This window comes from Eubalaena glacialis, chromosome X (assembly GCF_028564815.1).
Source record: "Eubalaena glacialis isolate mEubGla1 chromosome X, mEubGla1.1.hap2.+ XY, whole genome shotgun sequence".
NCBI classification, from domain to species: domain Eukaryota; kingdom Metazoa; phylum Chordata; class Mammalia; order Artiodactyla; family Balaenidae; genus Eubalaena; species Eubalaena glacialis.
In genome coordinates this window covers 52,186,671-52,211,984 of record NC_083736.1, presented here as the reverse complement: position 1 = coordinate 52,211,984, position 25,314 = coordinate 52,186,671, and the positions used below count along the sequence as shown (strand labels likewise).

The 25,314-nt window shown below is 38.6% G+C and overlaps 1 protein-coding gene across 1 annotated transcript; it reads left to right on the top strand.

The window, feature by feature from the left end:
* Positions 1–13,484: 13,484 nt before the first annotated feature.
* On the top strand, positions 13,485–15,153 carry LOC133082164 (spindlin-2). The gene is made up of 2 exons (XM_061178627.1): positions 13,485–13,761; positions 14,375–15,153. The coding sequence occupies exon 2, from the start codon at positions 14,377–14,379 to the stop codon at positions 15,151–15,153; it is 777 nt and encodes a 258-aa protein (XP_061034610.1). The 5' UTR covers positions 13,485–13,761; positions 14,375–14,376.
* The last annotated feature ends 10,161 nt before the right edge of the window (positions 15,154–25,314 follow it).

The following is a 25,314-nucleotide window of genomic DNA, read 5'->3' as shown; positions in this document are numbered from 1 at the left end:
AAGAAGATGTGGCACATATATACAATGGAATATTACTCAGCCATAAAAAGAAATGAAATGGAGGTGTTTGTAATGAGGTGGATGGAGTTAGAGTCTGTCATACAGAGTGAAGTAAGTCAGAAAGAGAAAAATAAATACAGTATGCTAACACATATATATGGAATCTAAGGGAAAAAAAAAAAAGAGGTCATGAAGAACCTAGTGGCAAGATGGGAATAAAGACACAGACCTACTAGAGAATGGACTTGAGGATATGGGGAGGGGGAGGGGTGAGATGTGACAGGGTGAGAGAGTGTCATGGACATATATACACTACCAAATGTAAAATAGATAACTAGTGGGAAGCAGCCGCATAGCACAGGGAGATCAGCTCGGTGCTTTGTGACCACCTAGAGGGGTGGGATAGGGAGGGTGGGAGGGAGGGAGATGCAAGAGGGAAGAGATATGGCAACATATGTATATGTGTAACTGATTCACTTTGTTGTAAAGCAGAAGCTAGCACACCATTGTAAAGCAATTATACTTCAATAAAGATGTTTAAAAAAAAAAAAAAAAACCCACCCGTTAGCAGAGAGGCTGCCTAAAATTATGCTAAGTACACAGACACCACAAAACACACCACTGGATGTGGCCAGCCTCACCACCAGAACACAGGCACCAGTCCCCTCCAACAGGAAGCCTACACAAGCCAGTAAACCAACCTTAAACACTGGGAGCATACCCTAAAATCAATGGGAACTATGAACCTGCAGCCTGAGAAAAGGAAAACCCAAGCATAGTAAGTTAAGAAAAATAGGAAGACAGAGATATATGCAGCAGATGAAGGAGCAAGGTAAAAACCCCCACCAGATGAAACAAATGAAGAGGAAATAAGCAGTCTACCAGAAAAAGAATTTAGGGTAATGATAGTAAAGATGACCCAAAATCTTGGAAACAGAATGGAGAAAACACAAGAAATGTTTAACAAGGACATAGAAGACCCAAAGAGCAAACAAACAATGATGAACAACACAAAAAATGAAATTAAAAATGCTTTAGAAGAAATCTATAGCAGAATAACTGAGGCAAAACAATGGAAAAGTGACCTAGAAGATAAAATAGTGGAAATTACTACCACAGAGCAGAATAAAGAAAAAAAGAATGAAAAGAATTGAGGACAGTCTCAGGGACCTCTGGGACAACACTAAATGCACCAACAATACAATTATAGGGGTCCCAGAAGACAAGAGAAAAAAAAAAGTGTTTGAGAAAAGATTTGAAGAGATTATAGTTGAATACTTCCCCAACATGGGAAAAGAAATAGTCAGTCAAGTCCAGGAACTGCAGAGAGTCCCATACAAGATAAATACAAGGAGAAACACGTCAAGACACATAGTTATCAAACTATCAAAAATTAAATACAAAGAAAAAATATTAAAAGCAGCAAGGGAAAAGCAACAAATAACATACAAGGGAATCCCCATAAGGTCAAGAGCTGATATTTCACCAGAAACGCTGCAAGGATAAGGGAGTGGCAGGACACATTTAAAATGATGAAAGGGAAAAAACTACAACCAAGATCACCCTACCCAGCAAGGATCTCATTCAGATGCAATGGAGAAATTAAAACCTTTACAGACAAGCAAAATTTAAGAGAATTCAGCACCACCAAACCAGCACTACAACCAATGGTAAAGGTACTTCTCTAAGCAGGAAAAAAAAGAGAAGGAAAAGAACTACAAAAACAAACCAACAATAATTAAGAAAATGGTAATGAGAACATACATATGAATAATTACCTTAAATGAAAATGGAATAAATGCTTCAACCAAAAGACATAGAGTGGCTGAATGGATACAAAAACAATGCCCGTATATATGCTGTCTACAGGAGACCCACTTCAGACTTAGGGATACATACAGACTGAAAGTGAGGGGATGGAAAAAGATATTCCATGCAAATGAAAATCAAAAAAAAGCTGGAGTAGCAAATCTCATATCAAACAAAATAGACTTTGAAACAAAGACTATTACAAGAGACAAAGAAGGACACTACATAATGATCAAGGGATCAATCCAAGAATAAGATAAATCAATTGTAAATATTTATGCACCCAACACAGGAGCACCTCAATACATAAGGCAAATGTTAACAGCCATAAAAGGGGAAATCAACAGTAACTCAATTATAGTAGGGGACTATAACACACCACTTTCACCAATGGACAGATCATTCAAGGAAAAATAAATAAGGAACAACAAGCTTTAAATGACACATTAAACAAAATGTATTTAATTGATACTTACAGGACATTCCATCCAAAACAACAGAATACATTCTCTTCTCAAGTGTTTATGGGACATTCTCTAGGAGAGATCATATCTTGGGTCACAAATCAAGCCTTGGTAAACTTAAGAAAATTGAAATCATATCAAGTATCTTTTCTGACCACAACGCTGTGAGACTAGATATCAATTACAGGAAAAAATGTGTAAAAAATACAAACACATGGAGGCTAAACAATATGCTATTAAATAACCAAGAGATAATGAAAAAAAGAAAGAGGAAATCAAAAAATACCTAGAAACAAATGACAATGAAAACGCGAGGACCGAAAACATATGGGATGTAGCAAAAGCAGTTCTAAAAGGGAAGTTTATAGCAATACAATCCTAAATCAAGAAACAAGAAGAAAATCAAATAACCAACCTAACATTATACCTAAAGCAATTAGAGAAAGAAGAAAAAAAGTTACAGAAAGAAATAAATCATAAAGATCAGATCAGACATAAATGAAAAAGAAATAAAGGAAACAATAGCAAAGATCAATAAAACTAAAAGCTGGTTCTTTGAGAAGATAAAAATAAAAACAAAAACCATTAGCCAAACTCATTAAAAGAATTGGAAAAGACTCAAATCAATAGAATTAGAAATGAAAAAGGAGAAGTAACAACTGACACTTCAGAAATACAGAGGATCATGAGAGATTACTACAAGCAACACTATGCCAATAAAATGGAAAACCTGGAAGAAATGAACAAATTATTAGAAAAGCACAACCTTCCAAGACTAAACACGGAAGAAAGAGAAAATATGAACACACCAATCACAAGCACTGAAATTGAAACTGTGATTAAAAATCTTCCAACAAACAGAATCCCAGGACTAGATCGCTTCACAGGCTAACTCTATCAAACATTTAGAGAAGAGCTAACACCTATCCTTCTCATATGTTTCCAAAATATAGCAGAGGGAGGGTCAGTTCCAAACTCATTCTACGAGGCCACCATCACACTGATACCAAAATGAGACAAAGATGTCACAGAAAAAGAAAACTACAGATCAATATCACTGATGAACATAAATGCAAAAATCCTCAACAAAATACTAGCAAACAGAATCCAACAGCACCTTAAATGATGATACAATATAATGAAGTGGGGTTTATCCCAGGAATGCAAGTATTTTTCAATATGTGCAAAACAGTCATTGTGATAAACCATGTTAACAAAATGAATGATAAAAACCATATGATAATCTCAATAGATGCAGGAAAAGCTTTTGATAAAATTCAACACCAATTTATGATAAAAACTCTCCAGAAGTAGGCATAGTGGGAACTTACCTCAACATAATAAAGGACATATATGACAAACCCACAGCCAACATCATTCCCAATGATGAAAAATGGAAAATATACCCTCTAAAATCAGGAACAGGACACGGATGCCCACTCTCACCACTATTATTCAACACCGTTTGGTAAGTTTTGGCACAGCAATCGGAGAAGAAAAATAAATAAAAGGAATCCAAATTGGAAAAGAAGTAAAGCTGTCACTGTTTGCAGATGACATGATACTATACATAGAGAATCGTAAAGATATTACCAGAAAAATACTAGAGCTAATCAATGAATTTGGTAAATTAACATGATACAAAATTAATGAACAGAAATCACTTGCATTCCTAGACACTAATGATGAAAAATCTGAAAGAGAAATTAAGGAAACACTCCCATTTACCATTGCAACAAAAAGAATTAAATACCTAGGAATAAACCTACCCAAGGAGACAAAAGACCTGTATGCAGAAAACTATAAGACACTGATGAAAGAAATTAAAGATGATACAAACAGATGGAGAGATATATCTTGTTCTTGGATTGGAAGAATCAACATTGTGAAAATGACTATACCACCCAAAGCAATCTACAGATTCAATGCAATCCCTAACAAACCACCAGTGGTATTTTTCACAGAACTAGAACAAAAAATTTCACAATTTGTATGGAAACACAAAAGACCCTGAATAGCCAAAGCAATCTTGAAAAAGAAAAACGGAGCTGGAGGAATCAGGCTCCCAGTCTTCAGACTATACTACAAAACTGCAGTAATCAGGAGAGTATAGTACTGGCAAAAAAACAGAAATACAGATCAATGGAACAGGATAGAAAGCACAGAGATAAACGCACACACATATGGTCACCTTATTTTTGATAAAGGAGGCAAGAATATACAATGGTGAAAAGGCAGCCTCTTCAATAAGTGGTGCTGGGAAAACTGGACAGCTACATGTAAAAGAATGACACTAGAACACTCCCTAACACAATACACAAAAATACACTCAAAATGGATTAAAGACCTAAGTGTAAGGCCAGACACTATCAAACTCTTAGAGGAAAACATAGGCAGAACACTCTATGACATAAATCACAGCAAGATCCTTTTTGACCCACCTCCTAGAGAAATGGAAATAAAAACAAAAATAAACAAATGGGACCTAATGGAACATAAAAGCTTTTGTACAGCAAAGGAAACCATAAACAAGAGGAAAAGACAACCCTCAGAATGGGAGAAAATATTTGCAAATGAAGCAACTGACAAAGGATTAATCTCCAAGGTTTACAAGCAGCTCGTGCAGCTTAATATCAAAAAAACAAACAACCCATTCCAAAAATGGGCAGAAGACCTAAACAGACATTTCTCCAAAGAAGATATACAGATTGCCAACAAACACATGAAGGGATGCTCAACATCACTAATCGTTAGAGAAATGCAAGTCAGAACTACAATGAGTTATCACCTCATACCAGTCAGAATGGTCATCATGAAAAAATCTACAAACAATCAGTGCTGGAGAGGGTGTGGAGAAAAGGGGACCCTCTTTCACTGTTGGTGGGAATGTAAATTCATGCAGCCACTCTGGAGAACAGTATGGAGGTTCCTTAAAAAACTAAAAATAGAACTACCATACGACCCAGCAATCCCACTACTGGACATATACCCTGAGAAAACCATAGTTCAAAAAGAGTCATGTACCACAATGTTCATTGCAGCTCTATTTACAATAGCCAGGAAATGGAAGCAATCTAAGTGTTCATCGAAAGATGAATGGATAAAGAAGATGTGGCACATATATACAATGGAATATTTCTCAGCCATAAAAGGAAATGAAATTGAGGTATTTTTAGTGAGGTAGATGAACCTAGAGACTGTCATACAGAGTGAAGTAAGTCCGAAAGAGAAAAATAAATACTGTATGCTAACACATATATATGGAATCTAAACAACAGCAACAAAAAAAATGGTTCTGAAGAACCTAGGGGCAGGACAGGAATAAAGACACAGAGGTAGAGAATGGACTTGAGGACATGGGGAGGGGGAATGGTTAGCTGGGACGAAGTGAGAGAGGGGCATGGACTTATATATATTAACAAATGTAAAATAGATAGCTAGTGGGAAGCAGCCGCATAGCACAGGGAGATCAGCTCGGTCTTTGTGACCCCTTAGAGGGGTGGGATACGGAGGGTGGGAGGGAGACTCAAGAGGGAGGAGATATGGGGATATATGTATATGTATAATTGATACACATTGTTATAAAGCAGAAACTAACACACCATTGTAAAGAAATTATACTCCACTGAATATGTTAAAAATAAATAAATAAAATAAAATAGAAATTCTAAAAAAAAAAAAAAATTCTTGATGGCCAAAACTAGAACTCTTAGAGCAATAAAATAATTAAAATAGTGTACTTTATAACCCAAAGTATAAACTAAATATCGATTAATCTACACTAAAATAAATAAATAAATAAATAAATAAATAAATAAATAAATAAATAAATAAATAAATAAATAAATTTTCCATTCAGAAGATCTCAAACAATGTATGTAGCTCAATAATCCAAAAAATGTATATAGATCAAGGAGGTGGAGCATAAGTTCCATTCCTTAAGTGTGGGCTGTCGATAGTGACTTCCTTCTAAAGGTTAAGGAGAGAAAATGTCTAACTTCACAGTTGAGAATTCGGACAAACACTAGTTCAGTCAGGTAATCACGGTTAACATCAGCAGTGATATCTCTTGTTGATAGTTTCTGCCTGTGATATGATGTAATGAGAATAGAAATTTGCCTTAAGTTCTTGCTACCAAAAACCCATAACCCCAAACTAATTATGAGAAAAAAACTCGACAAACCACTATTGTGAGACATTCTACAATACAGTTGACTAGTAAGTACTCTTCAAAACTTTCAAGGTCATACAAGGAAAGAAAGCCTAAGAAAATGTCACACCTAAGAGGAGTCTAAGGCAAGTAAATGTATTGTGGCATCCTGGATGGAATTCTGAAACAGAGAAAGGACATTAAGTAAAAACTGAGAAAATTTGAATAAAGTATAGATTTGGTAAGTAATAATGTATCAATATTAGTTTGTTAATTGTGACAAATGTGATATACTGATATAAAATGCTAACTATAGGGGAAGTTGGGTATGCGGTGCATGGAAGCTCTCTGTATGATCTTTAGAATTTTCTTTAAATCTAAAACTATTCTAAAATAAAAGAGGTTATTTTTAAAAATACTTTATTTGTTGAGACTGTGACTGACTCTAATGAGTGTATAACAAATACTTTTGCAAGTCAGGTGGTTTACAATTAACTGCTTTCAACCACATCAAAGTTGTGGTTGTTTCAAACCCTTAAGTTGTCCCACTGACATATTGTTTAAAAAGTAATTTTTATGAATGATTACTGTGTTTTTTGTCATGTAGCTTAGAATTTAGAGAATTGAGTGGTATTGTTATATCAAAATTCCTTTTGGTCCCATCTATGTGTTTATGTAAAGAAGTATTCCCTGCACTTAGATTTATACAAATGAGAAATAGATCTGGTATTGGTTCTGAATTTTTTCTTATTCTAGAAATAAATAATATTCATTAATGAGCATATAACCTAATTGCGTGGGGAAAAATAAGCACAGATTGTATTGGAGATGCTTTTCCACTAAATGTTTACCTTTTTGTTTAATGATGTGTATTTATAATACATTTATGCTATTGTAAGCATTTGTATACTAATAATAATTTTAATAATTTAATCTAGCAAAAAAATTTAATTCCGTCTCTTTTGATCACTGGGGAATTTTAAAAACTTTTAACTTCAACATGTATATATGTTTCTGTTGCAAAGCAATACCAGAGTGTAAAAATGTTTATGCATGAAAATATATGATATTAGGATAGAATTTTGTGATGAATGTAGGATATATACATATAAATTTATAAATATAATTTATATGTAAAATATAAAATTTCTATTCAAGTTCAAAAAATTATTTTAAATTTCCAATATTAAAAAAATGTGCATTTTTTAAAAATGGATGATGGCAGATGTCAAATAAGTATGGTATTTTATTTCATTGGATCCACTTAAAAGAGCAATGTCACCATCTCATTTAAAAATTTCAGCAGTAACAGTACAAAGGAAGTTACATCCTTTGCAATTACATACATTTGTAATGAAAACATTTTGATATCACCCTAAAAGTTGTGAGTGGGTACATTAGTATTTCAGAATACTCCTTGTGGACACATGAGACAAAATTTTTGAAGCAATATATTCAAGCTTAATGAATTTCATTTGTAGATATCTACCACACCTACAACTTATGTCCTCAAATAATATGTCAAGATTTATAAAATAAAGCATATTAGTATCTTAGTACAGTAGTTAGAGAAACACAGGTAATAAGTTCTTCTAGTTTTTTATAGTTCCCAGAACTAAGTCTTCTTTTCATATTGAGAATAGAAAAGCCTCATTAACTGATGCTCCTTAGGAGGCATTCTACCCCAGTTTTGTTTGGCCAAGAATTACTTAATGGAAATTTTACCCCTTGCTTCTCAAAGTGTAGTCCGTGTACCAGCAGCATGGGCATCACCTGGGAACTTGTTAGAAATGCAGAATCTCAGGCCCTACTTCAGACCTACTTAATCAGAATCTTCATTTTAATAATATCCCTAGACCATTCATAGGCACATTAAAATTTGAGTTCTAGGAAGGCTTAGGCTGTACAATCTGGAGTCTAGGACTAGGGCATTAACTATTATCACTTAGGGAAAGATTCTATAGTGCAGCTCCAAGGGGAGCCAATCATTTATAAATATTTTGAATGTACTTCAAAAAGCAATTTAAACTACTTTAGGCAATTATTTCTTATTTTATGATTATTTTTACAGTTATTTTAACAAGGATCCCAATGTAAGCAATTATTGTATAAGAACATATTTTAATTAGAAATCCCAATATAAGCAGTTATTATCACATTAGCTCAATGAAATCTTTTCTAATAACCATTTAAACTCATTACCCTTGAATACTTGTCAATTCACAATTTAACTTATCATTTTAAACAATTTGCTTTATAATTAACAGCTCAAATAAAATGACCTCTTAGAATATAAGCACTGGAGGAAATTACAAAGATCTTATCTAGGACCAAAGTAACCCTTAAAGGGATTTTCCAATGGCTTTAGAATACCAAGGAAGAATAAGAAACTTTCTATTTCTTTGAAATTCTATCTGTATAGACCACAATCCCTTTCACATACTTGCTGCTAATAATACTTGTAGGAAGACTAGAGTCAGTGGCACCCCTAACAGTTGAGTTGATATGCTACCATCATTTTCCTGTAGAGTCTCTGACATCACAGACAAAACCTGTTGAAATGGACCTATGGGTCCAAGGCCTGTGGGGATCCTCCTCTGGCTGAGACTGTGATGCTGTCTATTGATCTTAAATCTCCCCAGGAACCCTTCAGAGTCTATGGGTACAAATACAGGAGGTCCACTCTGACCTGTTGCCAAATACTTCTGAGTTTGTTTTTTGAGAAATTGATTTCACTGGGCCAAAGCTCCCAAAGTAGGTGAATGCCCCTACCTCTATACAATACCCCACAGAAATGCCTTTTTTTCCTACTGCAGAATCCAGAAGTCCTGAAGCCCTGAATTCAACTGAAGTGTCCCAAGAATTGGGGTGTGGTTACACAAAGCTCACCATCCCAACTCTTGCACACGGTACACTGAATTATTTATACGCATTAAGATGAACTGTAATGCTTAGGTTCTGTTTGTGCTAAAGCTCTTATCTGCTCAGAAGACAGAAATCAAAGACAATTGTGTTGTTGCCATAGAAATCAAGGAATAGCGTACAATAGAGGGGAAAAAGTGTTTTAATACACTGAGACCCCCACCCCCAGTACTTCCAACAGTGGGAGTTAAGTACAACTGTGAGTTTGACAAGGAGTTATAACAGTTAGTGCAGGATTTAAATATATTTGTTGTTTGAAAGAGAGTAAGATCCAGGGCAGATGTACATGCGTAGCAAAGGGGTAGGTGTTGACCTGGAGGGAAAATTGCTCAAGGCTCATTGCCAAGGTCACAACATGTATTAGTCTGCTTGGGCTACTGTAACAAAATACCATAGACTGGGTGGCTTAAACAACAAAAATTTACTTCTCACAATTTTAGAGACTGGAAATCCAAGATCAAGGTGCTTGCAGAAGACCACCTTCTTGCTGTGTCCTTACATGGTATAGACAGAGCATTAGTTTCTCTTCCTCTTCTTATAAGTTTGCTAATCCTATCATGAAGGCCCCACCCACGTAACCTTATCTAACCCATATCATCTCCTAGAGGCCCCATCTCCAAATATCATCACATCAGGAGTTAGGGCCTCAACGTATAAATTTGGGGGGGGGGGACACAATTCAGTCCATAGCACAACCCATTTCCCAAGCCACACTGGGATGGGTCAATGTGAGTTAGGATCTAAGAAGAGGTAATATATATACATCTAGAATAATGAAGTCAATCAGCCCTGTTTTTTTCATGCATCAGAGTTAAAGAATTATCATAAAAAACACTCAACCTTTTCTTCACAGCTTAAAACTAGAGATATATGTAAAGAATAGCTCTAGAATGTCCCCCTCTTCATGGCTCTGTGACTTCTAGCCATTGAGTCATTCACCCCAAAAAAAAGCTGGAGTATTAGAAGTCTATGTAGTGTCTGCCACATGTATAAATAAAAAGAACGTTGATGCTGTCTTGGATAGTACTTTCCTATCATAGCTTCATCGTGAAAAGTAGCTTTGTAAGAAACTGAACCCTGATGAGAAAGTCCACAAACTCACATAAAGTGGCTACACATTCTTTCAATGGGACTTCTGAATGGACTGCTCAATTATCACAGCCAGGCCAGTAATCCCAGCTCAAGTCAGTCTTTAGATGGACAACTCTACTGCATGTCAGTCATGTGAGAAGTTGCCATTATTCCCCAGTGCAGCAAACCAAGGAAAGTGAGGAACTCAATATGACATGATGAGGAAATGGAAGTTGGGGGCATCAATAAATTTCCCCCTTTCTTAAAGATCACTGTAACTGTGCTGCCTAAAAACTTGTGTTTTAAAAGTAGAGTGCTAGGCCAGTGACCAAAAACCTTAGATGTGGAATGGTCCTTGCTTTCTTCGAGATTGAGTTTGTACCACAGCTCCATGCAATGCCATTATACATGTTCAGCTCAAGGAATTTAACCGGAATTTGTTAATAGATGTATGGTCAAGTTAATACATGGAAAATGAAGAAAGTGCAGTCAGTTTTGAGATTTTCTGGGTGAATCTAGGGTGTAATAACTGTTTTAAAGGAGGACAAGAAACCTGAAAGTTGTGGCCAATGGAATCTCAAAGGCAACTGGCAAGATGTGGGAGTCAGTTTGAGAAATGAATAAATAAGGCCAAGACGAAAGAGAAGATAGCATATAAGAAATATATTTGGCCTTAAAATCTTTGTAGTTTGGATAAAGCACAAGGTGGGATAAGTGAAAACAGTTGGGAAATGTAATACCTCAGTGGTATTTAAGGGACCATTCCTGCACACTGCATAGTTTCTAGCTGTAGTGGCACTGGAGAAACACTTTCTAGGACAACACCAAAGTCCTTTCTGTAGATACTCAATGGGACTATTATCAAATTCTTCCTGCATCAACTTTAATTCCCAAGAAGGTACGTCGGTTAGGACTTGTTAGTTATTCCAGATTCCCTTGAAGATGGCGACCCTCAACAAAAGGAGGTCAGAAAACTGTGTTTTCAGGAGAGGATATTTGTGTTGGTTTCTAAGTACAGAGTGAACTTTGATGCCTTGGAACATTTAAGATACTAGTCTTACCCTACTGGTTACCCTTATGGGGTCAGATAATTCAAAACCATGAATATGAAAGGAAAACTGTAAAAGAGGCTGGTTTGATTCTCTGTGAAAGATTTTCATAAACGAAACTCAACAACAGGGGATGATGTAAATATACCAACAAGTTGCAAAAATTTAGGAATAAAAATTTTGAAAGCGGATAAATTATTACTACCTCATCAAAGAAATATGAACAAATCTGCAATTAATTGGCAGTCGCATAGATTTAAGAGTAGTATCAGAGAAACACAAATTTTAGAAGAATAAAAACTTTTAGATTGTCTTTCAAAATAATAACGTGGAATTGCTGGGGACATTATTGATTACTCTACCAGTATCCATTTCAATCCTCCTTCATTGTATAGGACCTATGCAATTTTTGTGGGATTGACCCCAACCCCAACTTTGGGAGTGGCACTTGATTAGCATGAGCCAATTATTCAAACAGATTCACTTTGTTAATGTGATTGTTTCTGAAATAAGTATATAAACTGAAACTAAAATAAGTGGACACAACATTGTCTTTGGCCATAGTACAAGGACAGGCAAATGACCTATGAAGTTCCCAATCAAATTAAAGCAAAATTTTGATCAAAAGTTGCTCTAAAAAGGTTTTCTCTGTCACTGGATATGAATAAGGGAGCATATAATTCCCAAAGTTGCTGACAGCCATATTGTAACATAAGCTTCAGAATGAAACTGACAACACAGAGAAAATAGAAGATGGAACAAAAGTAGGTTTTTGGTGAGAGCACTGAATATATTCATTTATTAGGGCTGTCATAAAAATGTACCACAGATTCAGTGGCTTAAACAACACAAATTTATTTTCTCCCAGTTCTGCAGGCTATGAGTCCAAGATCAAGGTGTCGGCAGGGTTGATTCTTTTCTGAGGCCACTTTCCTTGGCGTTCCAGATAGCCATCTTCTCTATCTTCACATGGTTGTTCTTCCAGGTATGTCTGCATTCTGATCAACTCTTCTTATAAGGACACAAGTTATATTACATTAAAGCCTACCCATGGAACCCCATTTCACTATAAATACCACTTTAAAGACACTACTCCCAAATACATTCACATTCTGAGGTACTGGGGGCTAAGACTTCTACATACGAATTTGCAGGGGAAACGATTCAGCCCATAACACTGAGCACTTAGATTAAGCCCAATCTGACACCTATTAGATTATTCAAATAATTACCCAATAAATTACTGTTATTTTAAATCAGTTTGAGATTGCTTTCTTACTGATATGACACCATAATAGTGATATTTTAAAGAATTATGTGATATGGTGGAAAAAACTATAAGTAACAAAAAGGATACAAACAAGACACAAAATAAATGTCACTTTATGCAAAACTAGATAAGATTTGTTACAAATTGGAGTCACACAAAAAAATAACTCTTTAAGCTTAAAATAAGTCACTATTTTTCCAAGCTAAGTCTCCAAATCTAAAAGAGCCTACACACGCGTTGGAGAAATTCTCATTATATGTATTTCTGTGTAGTTGTATACCAAAAAAGATGCCTGTGCGTTATGTGATTGGGAAGAGGTGTGTATTTAGGATTATATATCTGTGAATATGAATATCAGAAATATACAGAAAAATATGTATGCACATAAATGTATTTGTGTATGAATATAAAGGATTTCTGTATCCATATATGTTTTGTGTGAACTTGTGTGGTCAAAAAACGTGAAGAACCTGTGAAAAATTAAGAGGCACCCTAGCAGGGCAGCTGAGGGGTGGAGCTAGAGAGCCTGAGAGGGTGGACGTGGGAAGTACCTGCAGAGGAAAAGAACACCTAGAGTTTCCAGAGATCTAAATTTTGGAAAGGAGAGGAGCAGCCTAGGAGTGGCTCCAGGGCAATGGAGGCTGGCAGCATAGGGTTTAGCAGGAAGGGGAGGCCTCTTCACTAACAGGAAACTAACAGCCTAGTCCTATGCAGAAAGAGGGAGGAGACTACTGCACCAGTAGCGGCTGGTGGGAGCCCCATGTGGCAGAGGGGCTGCCACCACCAAGGGGGAGGCGGAGGGCCCGAGAGCAGAGTGCTGAAGACACCGCCGCCATCCTCCTCGCCTGCTCCGGCGCCCTCCTAAACACGCTCCTCGCCTAAGGATCCTCCCCTTCCAGCTCTTGCAAACACCCGGCTCCTCGCCTGCGGATCCTTCTTGGACGCAGGCTCACCGCAAAGGAAGCTGCGAGGTGTCCGATTTGCACACGTGAAGCCCGAGATCCAGGGCGGTGGACGCCAGGCAAGGCAAGGCCATTGGTGGGCGCTGGGATGGAAAAGGGGGATGGGATGGACTCCTGCAGGAGATAAGGGGTGGAGGCGGGCTCCGGGGTGGGAGGGGGGAGTGCAATGTGCAGTAGGAAAGGGGAATAGCGTAAGGAATCAGGCAAGACATTGAAGGTGAGCACGGGGAGGCGAGGGCGCTGGGGGCCAAGAAAGAGAGTGGGGGTGGACGGGGGGCGTGTGGGTAGCAGACTGGGGTGTTCAGAGCAGGAGGACAGTGAGCGAGTGCATGCGGGTCAGGGCGGTGGAGGGATAGGGGTTTTGCAGGGGATTGAGAGTGGGCGCCAGTGGCGGGTGACGGAGGCTGGGGTCTCTGAACAAGGAGGTAGCCCGCCCCCTCCTGCAGGGTTCCTAACCCCAGGCAGCACCACTGCCGCTGCCGCCTTCTCCCGCAGCCTCAAGGAACCTAGAAGGGAGAGCACTTTCAGGCACACAGCCAGGATTTCCAGCATTGCTGCCAGGCTCATGGGGAAATTTTAGGCGCTGGCGCAGGGTACCTGGAGACGACGCTGTCGGGAGAACTTCACCTTATGGCATATTGAATGTTCCTCTCTTATCTTCTCTCCTCCTCCTGCAGACATGAAAACCCCCAACTCGCAGGAGGCCGAAGGGCAACAAACCAGGGCAGTCGCAGGACGGGCCACTGGGTCTGCAAACATGACGAAGAGAAAAGCCTCCCAAAAGAAGCAGAGAGGCAGACCTTCGTCCCAGCCCCGCAGGAACATCGTGGGCTGCAGGATTTCACACGGATGGAAGGAAGGCGATGAGCCCATCACCCAGTGGAAAGGAACCGTTCTGGATCAGGTGCCTATAAATCCTTCTCTTTATCTGGTGAAATATGATGGAATTGACTGTGTCTATGGACTGGAACTTCACAGAGATGAAAGAGTTTTGTCTCTTAAAATTCTTTCCGACAGGGTGGCATCATCTCAAGTCAGTGATGCAAACCTTGCAAATACCATAATTGGTAAAGCTGTGGAACATATGTTTGAGGGTGAGCATGGTTCTAAGGATGAATGGAGAGGAATGGTCTTGGCCCAAGCACCTATCATGAAAGCCTGGTTTTATATTACCTATGAGAAAGATCCTGTCTTGTACATGTACCAGCTTCTAGATGATTATAAAGAAGGAGACCTCCGTATCATGCCAGAGTCCAGTGAGTCTCCTCCAGCAGAGAGGGAGCCAGGAGGAGTTGTAGATGGCCTGATAGGTAAACATGTGGAATATACCAAAGAAGATGGCTCCAAACGGATCGGCATGGTCATTCACCAAGTGGAAGCCAAACCCTCCGTGTATTTCATCAAGTTTGATGATGATTTCCATATCTATGTCTATGATTTGGTGAAAAAGTCCTAACTGTTAGGGTAAACTTTGCCACATTTGTGAAAACAAATGTGTACTTTGTAGACATGCAAAATAATGTTACTTTTCAGCGTATTGAAAGCTTTAGGGTCCCTGTTAATCCAACATCTTTGCCAGCATAACTGTTGTTTTGTCCTGAAAAATACAAATTTGTGTGGCCATGACACGCTGTGTGTAAGGAATTTGTCATGTTGAAACGATTGGGTGTGTTTGGTGGATGGGGCATGAAAGGAAGGAACAGCTGTAAATTCAGGCTGTGAATAAAGTTCAGCTAGTATCATAATCAGTCATCTAAAAATGGAATAGGACTTAGCTGGTCTGGTCTAGGGAGGGGGGAGGAGAAGGAACTAGAGATGGGCTGTGGGGGAAGGGAGAAGGGGAGGTGGCTGCTTAGGAGGAGGTGGGGAGGGGTCAGAAATGGAGAGGCTCCCTAGCAGGAGGGATGACCTAAGAGGGGGAGGCACCCAACTGGGAGGGGGTGAAGAATAACAGAAGGAGAGTGAGATCTTGAGGCTTAGAGGAAAACAGACAGAATAAATTGAGTAGAGAGGGACACAAAGACGTTTAGAAGAGATCCAGAGCAAGTGAGAGAAAGATGAAGTTGGCAGAGATCTGGGGAGAGGCTAAAAGGATACTTAAATGGAGGTCTATGCATGAGTGAGGGGCCAGAGGAGAGGGACACGGAGGAAGGAGGAATTCTAAGATGAAAGACTGACAGAGGGAGTGAGAATACAGAAAACAAGATATGGGGAGTGGGGTCCATGAGAGATGGGAAGACCCAAGGAAAAATAGGACTTCTGGCAATTTCCAAATTGCCCTCCCTAGCTCTGTGCACAAAGGAGGTGGCAACAGTCAAAGAAACCAGATGGATTGGAACTTCCCTAGAAGGACATTTTGACAGGAATGTCTCAAGAGTTAAGCAGGAGCCAAGTTTATACCTAAAAGGCTTTTATAATATCAGGGAGTTCATGCCACACCTGCTGAGCAGAACCCCAACCCTCAGCCTAAACACACTAACATGGCACTCCATAAACAGGGGCCTGTGGGCAGCTTCCTCGTATTTTCCAGAGGACCCAAGAGCAGTAAATCTCAGACCTGAAGGCCTTGGTTCCCTTCCCCTACACTGAATAAACGATTCTTGTGGGGAACGGGTCAGTGGGGTGCTCAGAACTTAAGAGATGTGCCACCTTGCATTTGGATAGCATTTTATCCAGAAAAATGGAAACTTGCTAAACCCAGGTACAGCACTCTCCTCACTGTTCTTCCTCCTCCTGGACTATACCTGGCCTCCTTACAGAGGAGGGGCATCAGAGGATTGAGCTTAATGTTTCTCTGCCGGGCATGGGGAATACTTGACTGTCCATGCTTCTCTCAGCAGCTGCCTGAAACCACAGGTGGCTCCACCCAGTGCTTCACCAGATGGAGGTCTGCTGCCTCCAGAAGCCCCATTCTGGCTATATCCCGACAAAGCCAGTGGCTACTGACCTTTCACAGGTACCTCCTGACCAGTCTTGCCCACTTCACGCACACGGGGAGCTGTGATGGAAATTTGTGCAGCTCTATTTCCAGGTGAGATAGATGGCATGCGCAGTTGGGCGGGGAGTTGTGACTTTGCATAACTAAGTTCTTCGACTGTATGGTGCCACATAGGTGGTTGGTGGGGAGAGGGTGTGGTAACCCCCAATAAATTCCCTCAGAGATACAATGTCCCAACATATGGGTCTTTGTCCTTCTCTCCTTCTTTCCTTTCCCCGGTCCAGCTGTGGAAGTTTCCTTCAAAACCCTCTCTCTGGTTTTCCCACTCCACACTTCACTGAAATATACCCCTACCCTCAAAGAAACAGTTCTGGTGACTCTCCACTGCCCAGGCTTCCTTAACTCCAGGCATAGCAGGGAGAGGGGGAGGCAGGGAGCTTCCAGGAGTTGAAAGAAGTTGGTAATTCCAGTTCATTCTCTCCACCCAACACGGCCTGAAGCTGTTTGCCTCAAGAATTACACAAGGCAAGCCCACCTCACCAGAACAGGGATAAGTTTTCTTTCATACGTCACATAATTCAGGCTAGCAAACACCTGCAGGCCACTCATGGGCCAATTTCAGCCCGCTGTCATATTTTGCTTGATCGTCATGTTTTTATCATTCTCCATTTTAAAATTAGCTACTTAGACATTTGGGGGATTTCACATTTCAAAAATCCACATTTCTGGCTTACCTGAAAAAATAAAAGCAAAAACAATAGACCAAGGATTAGGGCCCACATTCCAACAAGGATACAAGCAGCTGGCTCTGAGGAAGGGCTCAGCCATTTTAGACTCAGAATGCTCTCTCAAGGGGGCCACACCCCCAGTTGGCCTGCTTCACTCTAATAAAATGCCCAGTTGTCTCCTGGAGGCACTTGCATTGGTAGTTTTGGGGCTAGGCCCAGGGAAAATTGCCTAGCCCCCCTTTGGCTTACTTTAACTCCATTTGCTTTTTAATTTATTTGCTCTATCTTCATCTCACCAATACTTACTTCAGGTGGTCTCTCTGCCAGGCAGTCTTCTAGACACAGGTCCATATGATATGGTTATAAACAAAAGAAACAAATAAATAATCTTATCTTCATGAAACTTTCATATTAGTGTGGGAGACAGTAGCCAAGAGACAATAAGTAAAATATAAAATATTTTCAAAGTGATAAGTGTTAAGAAGGAAAAAATGAAGCAAAGAACAGGGGGACTGAAATTCCAGGGAGGAGGCTGAAGAGTGGGCCTCACTGAGAGCCTGGTTTTTGAGTAAAGACCTGAAGGCAATGAGAGAACTGGCCCTGTGGCTGTCTGGGGAAGGAGCATTCCAGGTAGCGGGACAGCAAGTGCTGAGGTCCCAAGGCAGGAGTAGGCCTGGCATGTTCAAGGAACACTGAGGATACCAGCATGGCTGGAGCTGAGTGAGCAAGGTAGAGAATATCAGGAAGTGAGTTCAGAGAGGTGATGGGGATCTGGGAGAAGCAGATAGCTTGGAGCTGAGTGAGCAAGGTAGAGAATTTCAGGAAGTGAGTTCAGAGAGGTGATGGGGATCTGGGAGAAGCAGAAAGCTTGGAGCCTCGGAGGGCCTAGAATGGAATTTGACTTTTACACTGTGTGTGATGGGGAGCCATTCGAGTATTTTCAGCAGAAGCACAACATGATTTGTCTCATATTTCAACAGGATCACTGGAGACTCTGGAGTATAGTCTGTAATGGGGTACAAAGATGGAAAACAGGAGATCAATTCGGGACTATTCCAATAATCCAGGTAACAGATATGATGGTTTAAACCAGTCTGGCAGCAGTGAGTGCAATGTGAAATTGGTGTAGTTTTGGCTATATTTTGCAGTGTGTCTTGCCTGATTTGTCTTTAGACAAGATATTTGGTGGAAGAGAGGTGTCAGTGACAATGCTAGGTTTGCTAATATCCTTGAGACACACAATTTCCCAAATGAAAAAACAGATGAAGAATTTGGGCTCTTCCTTCCTTAGACTGAGTGTATAATTCTGATGAAGTGAGAATGAGAAACTGCCCAAGAAAACCTGTATACATTCCTACTGTTGCTTCACCTCCTTAGAATGTTCCCTTCTCCTTCCATTGGAACCAGGTAAGAACTAAATGTTGCTCTCATGATAACAGCAGCAGGTACCCCAAATGGAGTTTATCATGGGTTTAAATCAGTTAGTAAAGAATTTAACATAATTAGCTATTTAAAAGGAGGCTGGTTTTGGACAGGTCTTAAACTTTCTTATTTGTATAGATGCATATACTAATGTAGAAGTGTTTTAAGTGCATTGCCTAGATCACATTCCATCCCCCTTCCCCAAGCCCAAATGATATTGTCCTTTCTGAGTTAAAATGGAGGTAGGTATGATATTAGTGATTAATTATCAGTTATGGGATCACACAATCAGTCTTGGTTTGGGCATGCATTACATTTAAAGGAATATTGTCAGATTCTCCCAACCCTTTCCCCCAGGAGACAACTACAAAGTGCTGCTTTGGAATGGCAAAAGTTTCCTTTCATGTCTTAGAGATGACAGTACATCCCCTAATGACCCAGGTCCTGTATTTATCTTGAAGAAGTAAGGCCAGGTCATGGCATACCTATAATAGTTGTTCCTTCCCTTCCAGATTGAAGTTGTGCCACAGCTCATCATAATGTTTTGGTTGAGGTCCCAAAGGACCAATAATTAAAGCCTTTTTTCTCCGTGCAAATTTGTAACCACTTGAGAGACAGGCAAAATAATGACACAAATGGAGGTCAAAATATCTCCTTTATAATTGATAAAAGATGGCTTGGAGGACATACTTAGTTCTCAGGACACAAGTACTTCCTCATATTTCACCCAGTCACAGGCAAAGTTGGATATAACTACAGGTGCCACTGGCCCACAAAGTTTTCTCTATGTTTTAAATAAATTAGATTGTGCCTAAAAGAGATAAATACAAAAAACAACTCAAAAGTTTTCTGACATGTCCAACCTCTTAATCTCACCAATTAAAGAAGTCACTGGGAGATATGAAGCCAGGGGAATGAGGGTCCTAGTTGACAACCACTATACATAGTACTTGGTAGAAGAAACAAAATGAAATCTCTTTTTTAAAAATAATTTTTATTTTTATTTTATTTTCAAAAAATATTTCATTTTATTGAAGCATATAATTGGCATATAACTTACTTAGTTTCAAGTGTGCAATATAATGATTTGATTTTGTATATATTACAAAATGATTACAGTAGTCTAGTTAATATCCATCACCATTCATAGTTACTATTTTTTTCTTGTGATGAGAATTTTTAAGCTCTACTCTCTTAGCAGCTTTCAATATGCAACACAGTATTATTAATTATAGTCACCTTGCTGTACATTATGTCTATATGACATTTATTTTATAACTGGAAGTTTGTACCTTTTGACCCCTTTCACCTATTTCACCCACCGTTTCTTACGTTGTGCAGTTAATATGTTGTACAACATACCTGGGCACAATTTGCAATGGGTTATAGTTTAAAGGATTAATATTTTCAGTGTGGTTTTATTGTCATCTTTTTTTTTCGACATCTTTATTGGAATATAATTGCTTTACAATGGTGTGTTAGTTTCTGCTGTATCACAAAGTGAATAAGCTATACGTATACATATATCCCCATGTCCCCTCAAAATCAATTTGAGAGGATTCTGAAATAAGCCATGAACTGCCTAGTTCACTCATTAAAGAAAAAACAGTAGATATTGAAAGAGAGCCCTCACGAAGTGTGGGCATGACTCCTCTGACTCCCCTATAATCTTCTTGTATTCATCATGAAGGAAGAGAAGTACACCACTAGTTGACCAAAAGAGTAGCTAATAAACTCACTGGCTTAAAAAAAGAGTAAAATGTGGGTAGAGGAAAACTCTTTTACTAAATCACTTTAAAATGTTGGATAAAATATGACAGATTGGGCTTCCCTGGTGGCGCAGTGCTTAAGAATCCGGCTGCCAATATACAGGACACGGGTTCGAGCCCTGATCCGGGAAGGTCGCACATGCCACGGAGCAACTAAGCCCGTGCACCACAACTACTGAGCCTGTGCTCTAGAGCCCTCGAGCCACAACTACTGAAGCCCGTGTGCCTAGAGCCCATGCTCTGCAACAAGAGAAGCCACCGCAATGAGAAGCCTGCGCACCGCAACGAAGAGTAGCCCCCGCTCACTGCAGCTAGAGAAAGCCCGTGCACAGCAACGAAGACCCAACACAGCCAAAAATAAATAAATAAAGTAAATAAATTTATAAAAAAAAAATGACAGGTCTCCTTTTAAATATATAGCTGAACTTTAAAGGTTGTGAGAAAAATCCCAAGGGGCCAACGATGAAGAAATAACTGAAAACAAAAGCAGTAAGCACATGACCTGATGCTTTGGCAGCTGGGGAGAGAAATGTGTTATCTCAGTGACTAAAGGATTTAGAATAGAAGATAAGGCCTTAAGTTGATTAAATTGGGTGTTGGGAATGAAGATTTCCTTGCTTTCCTTTCAAATCTCCACATAATAGCTGGAGTGATCTTTTAAAAATATAAATGAGATTATATCACCTTCTTGCTTAAAACTCTCCAAAGGCTTCCTATTGCAGTTGATATACAACCCGATCTTCTTGCTTTACCCTGCAAGCCCTAGATCATGCATTCTCAACCAGGAAGACATTGCCCCCAAAGGGGAGAAAATTGATCCTTGGTATGGGAGGTGAAAAAAATCTTAGTTATTAGAATGGTTTGTGGTCTTCCAAAGCTCAAAATCTTATTCCTTAGAATTTAATTACTCTCACTGGGTTTTCTTAGACATAGCATGAGCAACATTGACATTGAGTACATAGAAATATACAAAATATATGCAAGATCAGTGTTACAAAATCCTAGCAAAAATAATGGCTGTGATTGGAGGGCTTTCAATTCATTGCTCATTCCTGAAGTCATATCTTGAGAAGTGACCTATGTGTGCCTATTGGCTGCCATTGAAGGCCTTTATATTTTGTCCTCTATGTCCTTGTATATGACTTGGGCTTTGAGAATTAAATAAAAATAGTATTTATTTAATTCTACAAAAGTTATTTAGCACATCATTTATTATGTCAAATGATGAAAAGAAAAAAATGTCAGTGATATATAAATGAATATCTAGCAGCTAGTTAAAACTTATTTTCTCATATCAAGCAAAAGTTAAAAATTGAATTCACTGAAAATAACTTAAGAAATTAAAAATTTCAATTGTTTTGCTTTGGCTAGAAAAATAGGTTTTGAATTATTTAAAATATTTTGATTATACTGATATGTATATAAATTGCTAATTTGCAATTTGTAGATTTTATACATTATAATTTATATAAGTAAATAAATTCTATTAAAAGTCACTCAACAAATACAGTTAAGTTACATGTTAATAGTTTGTGAATTTTAAATTTAACTTCTATCTTCAAATTTCATTTATTCTTAACCCTACATAAGGCTTGCTATTTTTTATGTATGTGTGTATTTTTATGTATAAAGCACAGATGCACATACATTTATTAAACAAACTCTTTGCCGTTTCAGATACCTTCCATTTCAAGTATTAGAAAACCCAGACTCAAATTGCTGTACCTATAAAGAAGTTTCTTATCTCATCACTTGGAGTCAGAACTAGGACTCCAGGAATGGTATGATCAGCAGCTAAATGAAATGATCAAAGGGCTCAGAGTATTCTCATTTCCTCCTCTGCCATATTCAATGTGTTGGTTTTGCCCTCAGGCTGGTTACACGGATTCCAAGGGTCATATACAGAAATAGCATCACCCTAAAGAAGAAAAGGAAATGTCATTTTCTGTTTCCCTTAAGAACAAATTTCTTTCAGAAGTACCCCAACGTATATCATCATGCTTAATTGGCCAAGATTAGATCATATGCCAAATGCTAAGCCAATCACTTGCAGGGGGAATAACATTATCACAATTAGCTTAGAGTAACCTCTTAAAGTGGGATGAATATTGAGAAGTCAGTGGCCATGACCACCTACAGGTACGGAATGTGTCACTAGGACAACAGTCTCCCTCTTTTGCTTAGCTTGGCTGTGATTTTTTCTCTGCGCTGCTTTGTCCTCTGTCTCCAGATGATGATAAGGTGAATAGAGCAGCTTGATCTTCTTATCCTCTCAGCTTAACTCATGTCCAGTGGACAAGATCACTTACTTCATACCCAGGAGTTTGTGCAAAATATCATTGTGCCTCATTGGCTCTGACTAGGTGGGGTGCCTAGTCTTAGAACAATCACTCTGACAGTATTTCAATTCTCTGAAAGGGCAGACTTAGGTTGTTCCCAAGAGGAAAATGGGCACACTATTACCAGAAGAGGTGTGATTGAATGCTAGGCTGCAATACCAAGTGATGCTCCAATTCAATATATTTTGCTGCCCATCAACCATATGAACCATTCTTGCCATTTATACATGTTCAAAAATGTCTCCATTGTGTTCTTTCATCAATTACCGATGAAATGTGAATTGCCACTATCTATTTGGAAAATATATTTGCAAGAATAACTGCTTTAAAAAATTTTAAGGCCATAGACTATTCACAATTTTTGAAATTTGAATAAATTGGAAAGAAAACGTGTGGCCTTTTGTTGTCTTCTTTTTTTCAACATATTTGTGAGATTCATTCAAGTTGTTGCATGTAGTTGTAGTTTGCTCATTCTCAATCCTGTATGATATTCCATTGTATGAATGAATATACTACAACATATGCAGTCCACTGTTGATGGAAATTTGGGTGATTTCCAGTTTGGAGCTATTACAAATAGTTGAACACATATTTTTCAATAAATATAGAGTTTTGGATTTTAGTGATAGGAGACTAAGCAGTTCAAAAATCTTTCTCATTAATTAAACAATCAAAGCTGGATGAAATAGTAAAACAATAAACTCAAAGGTATCTGAAAACTAAGAAGATAGGAAATAATTACCCAGCCAAGATATAGGGGAGAACATGTCCAAGAGACAGTGAATTTGGTGGATGTTTTTCCCTTGAGGAAATTTAACCACTTTAGAGGGAACTGCTGAAAGGCTTAGAACAGGAGAGGTTATGACTTCTTGTTGAAGCTAAGGATACAGAAATTGGAGTCCAGAGTCCCGGTAAAACTCCTTCACTTTTGCTTGGGACTCCAAGGGTAAAATCCTAGGAATAAAAGTTTGCCAGAACTAAATAAACTCTCCCATGAACTAAAGCATACCTGTAATTTTCTATCCATAAAAAATTGTATGAACTTTTATTTGCATCAGCTCTAGATGTGAAATTCTTTTTCCACACTCGATATTAACATTTTTATACTTTGATCGTTGAATCAAAATTTTTTATTGATCTTCTCTCCCTTTTAGTAATTATTTTATTGTTTGAAGCTTAGCTGCTCTGTTAACATCTAACCCATCATCTGATTCAGATATTATGCGTAACTATTAAACATTCAGGTTGTTCACTGGGTTTTGGTTTGTTCAGTTGCTTTTTCTTCTGTATTATTTTGCTGCATTTTGCATTTTAATAGATCTGTTGATATTAGAGTAAATTCAGTGTAAAATTTTCCTCAAATTTTTAAAGAGTCATTCTAGCCTTCCTTAAAGAATACTTCTGCAACGAATTATAAAACCATCATTTTACCTAATTGTTTCTTATAAACTTATTTTTTTCTGAAGCTATCTTTTCTGATAAATAGATCAAATTATCAGTTATTGTGGAAACATAATCCCAATGTTCAATAATGGAAGAAAAGTTAAATTGTGGTCCCTGTAAAACTGAGTTTTATGGATCAAAGGCCATATATGCAGTAGGTACTCAATAAATATTTGATGAACGAATAAGAGAAATAATAGTTTTCAAAATATTTAATATTCTTAGAAGATGCATACTCTATATGGAAAAAATCAGGGCATTAACTTGCCTATGCAAAATGATCCCAGTTTCATAAGAGCCTAGAAAAATGGCAAGACAAATAACGAATATTAATATTTTGCTGGGAGCCCAAGGGAATGGGAGCTAGAATTGCAGTTGATTGTTTTCTTCCTATCAATTTTCTGAAATTTACACAGTGTTAACATTGTGGAAGGAATTCATTTGCAATAGAGTAAAAGTAAAAGAAAAAGAAAAGGGAGGAAATCCTTAAGAAGTAAAGTCCAGTAATGACCAGTAAGGAAAGATTACACAGAGATTGGGTCAAGATGGCAGACTGAGCACATTTCTCCCTCCCTACCACAAATTCCTGTAAATGACAGGAAAGGCATATTTATGTATAAAGAATAAATGCATAAGGGCACTGAGCAAAAGAAAAAACAAATTCCTGGGAGGTGGAAAGCAGATGGAGCAGGGGCACTGACAGGGTGGAGGTGGAGGTGAGCACAGGAGCCAAAGGGCCCTGAAAGGGAGGGGGGGAGAGAGGAGGGGGCAATAGGGTGGAGGATTATAGGCCCAGCTGCTCCAGATTTGGGAAAAGGGCGGGATCGGGAGACGAGGAGCACCACCCAGGCTCAAAGCACTGGTGGGCTTGAGAGTTGCAGTGGGGCAGGCAGTGTTTGGCAGGAAGGGGAGGCCTCTCTCCTGGCAGGAAGCTGCGCTACGGAAAGAGGGAGGAGACTACTGCACCAGTAGCGGCTG

What these genes read in the sequence shown, in the direction of transcription:
- LOC133082164 (XM_061178627.1), top strand. Translation starts at nt 14,377, where the DNA reads ATGAAAACCCCCAACTCGCAGGAGGCCGAAGGGCAACAAACCAGGGCA.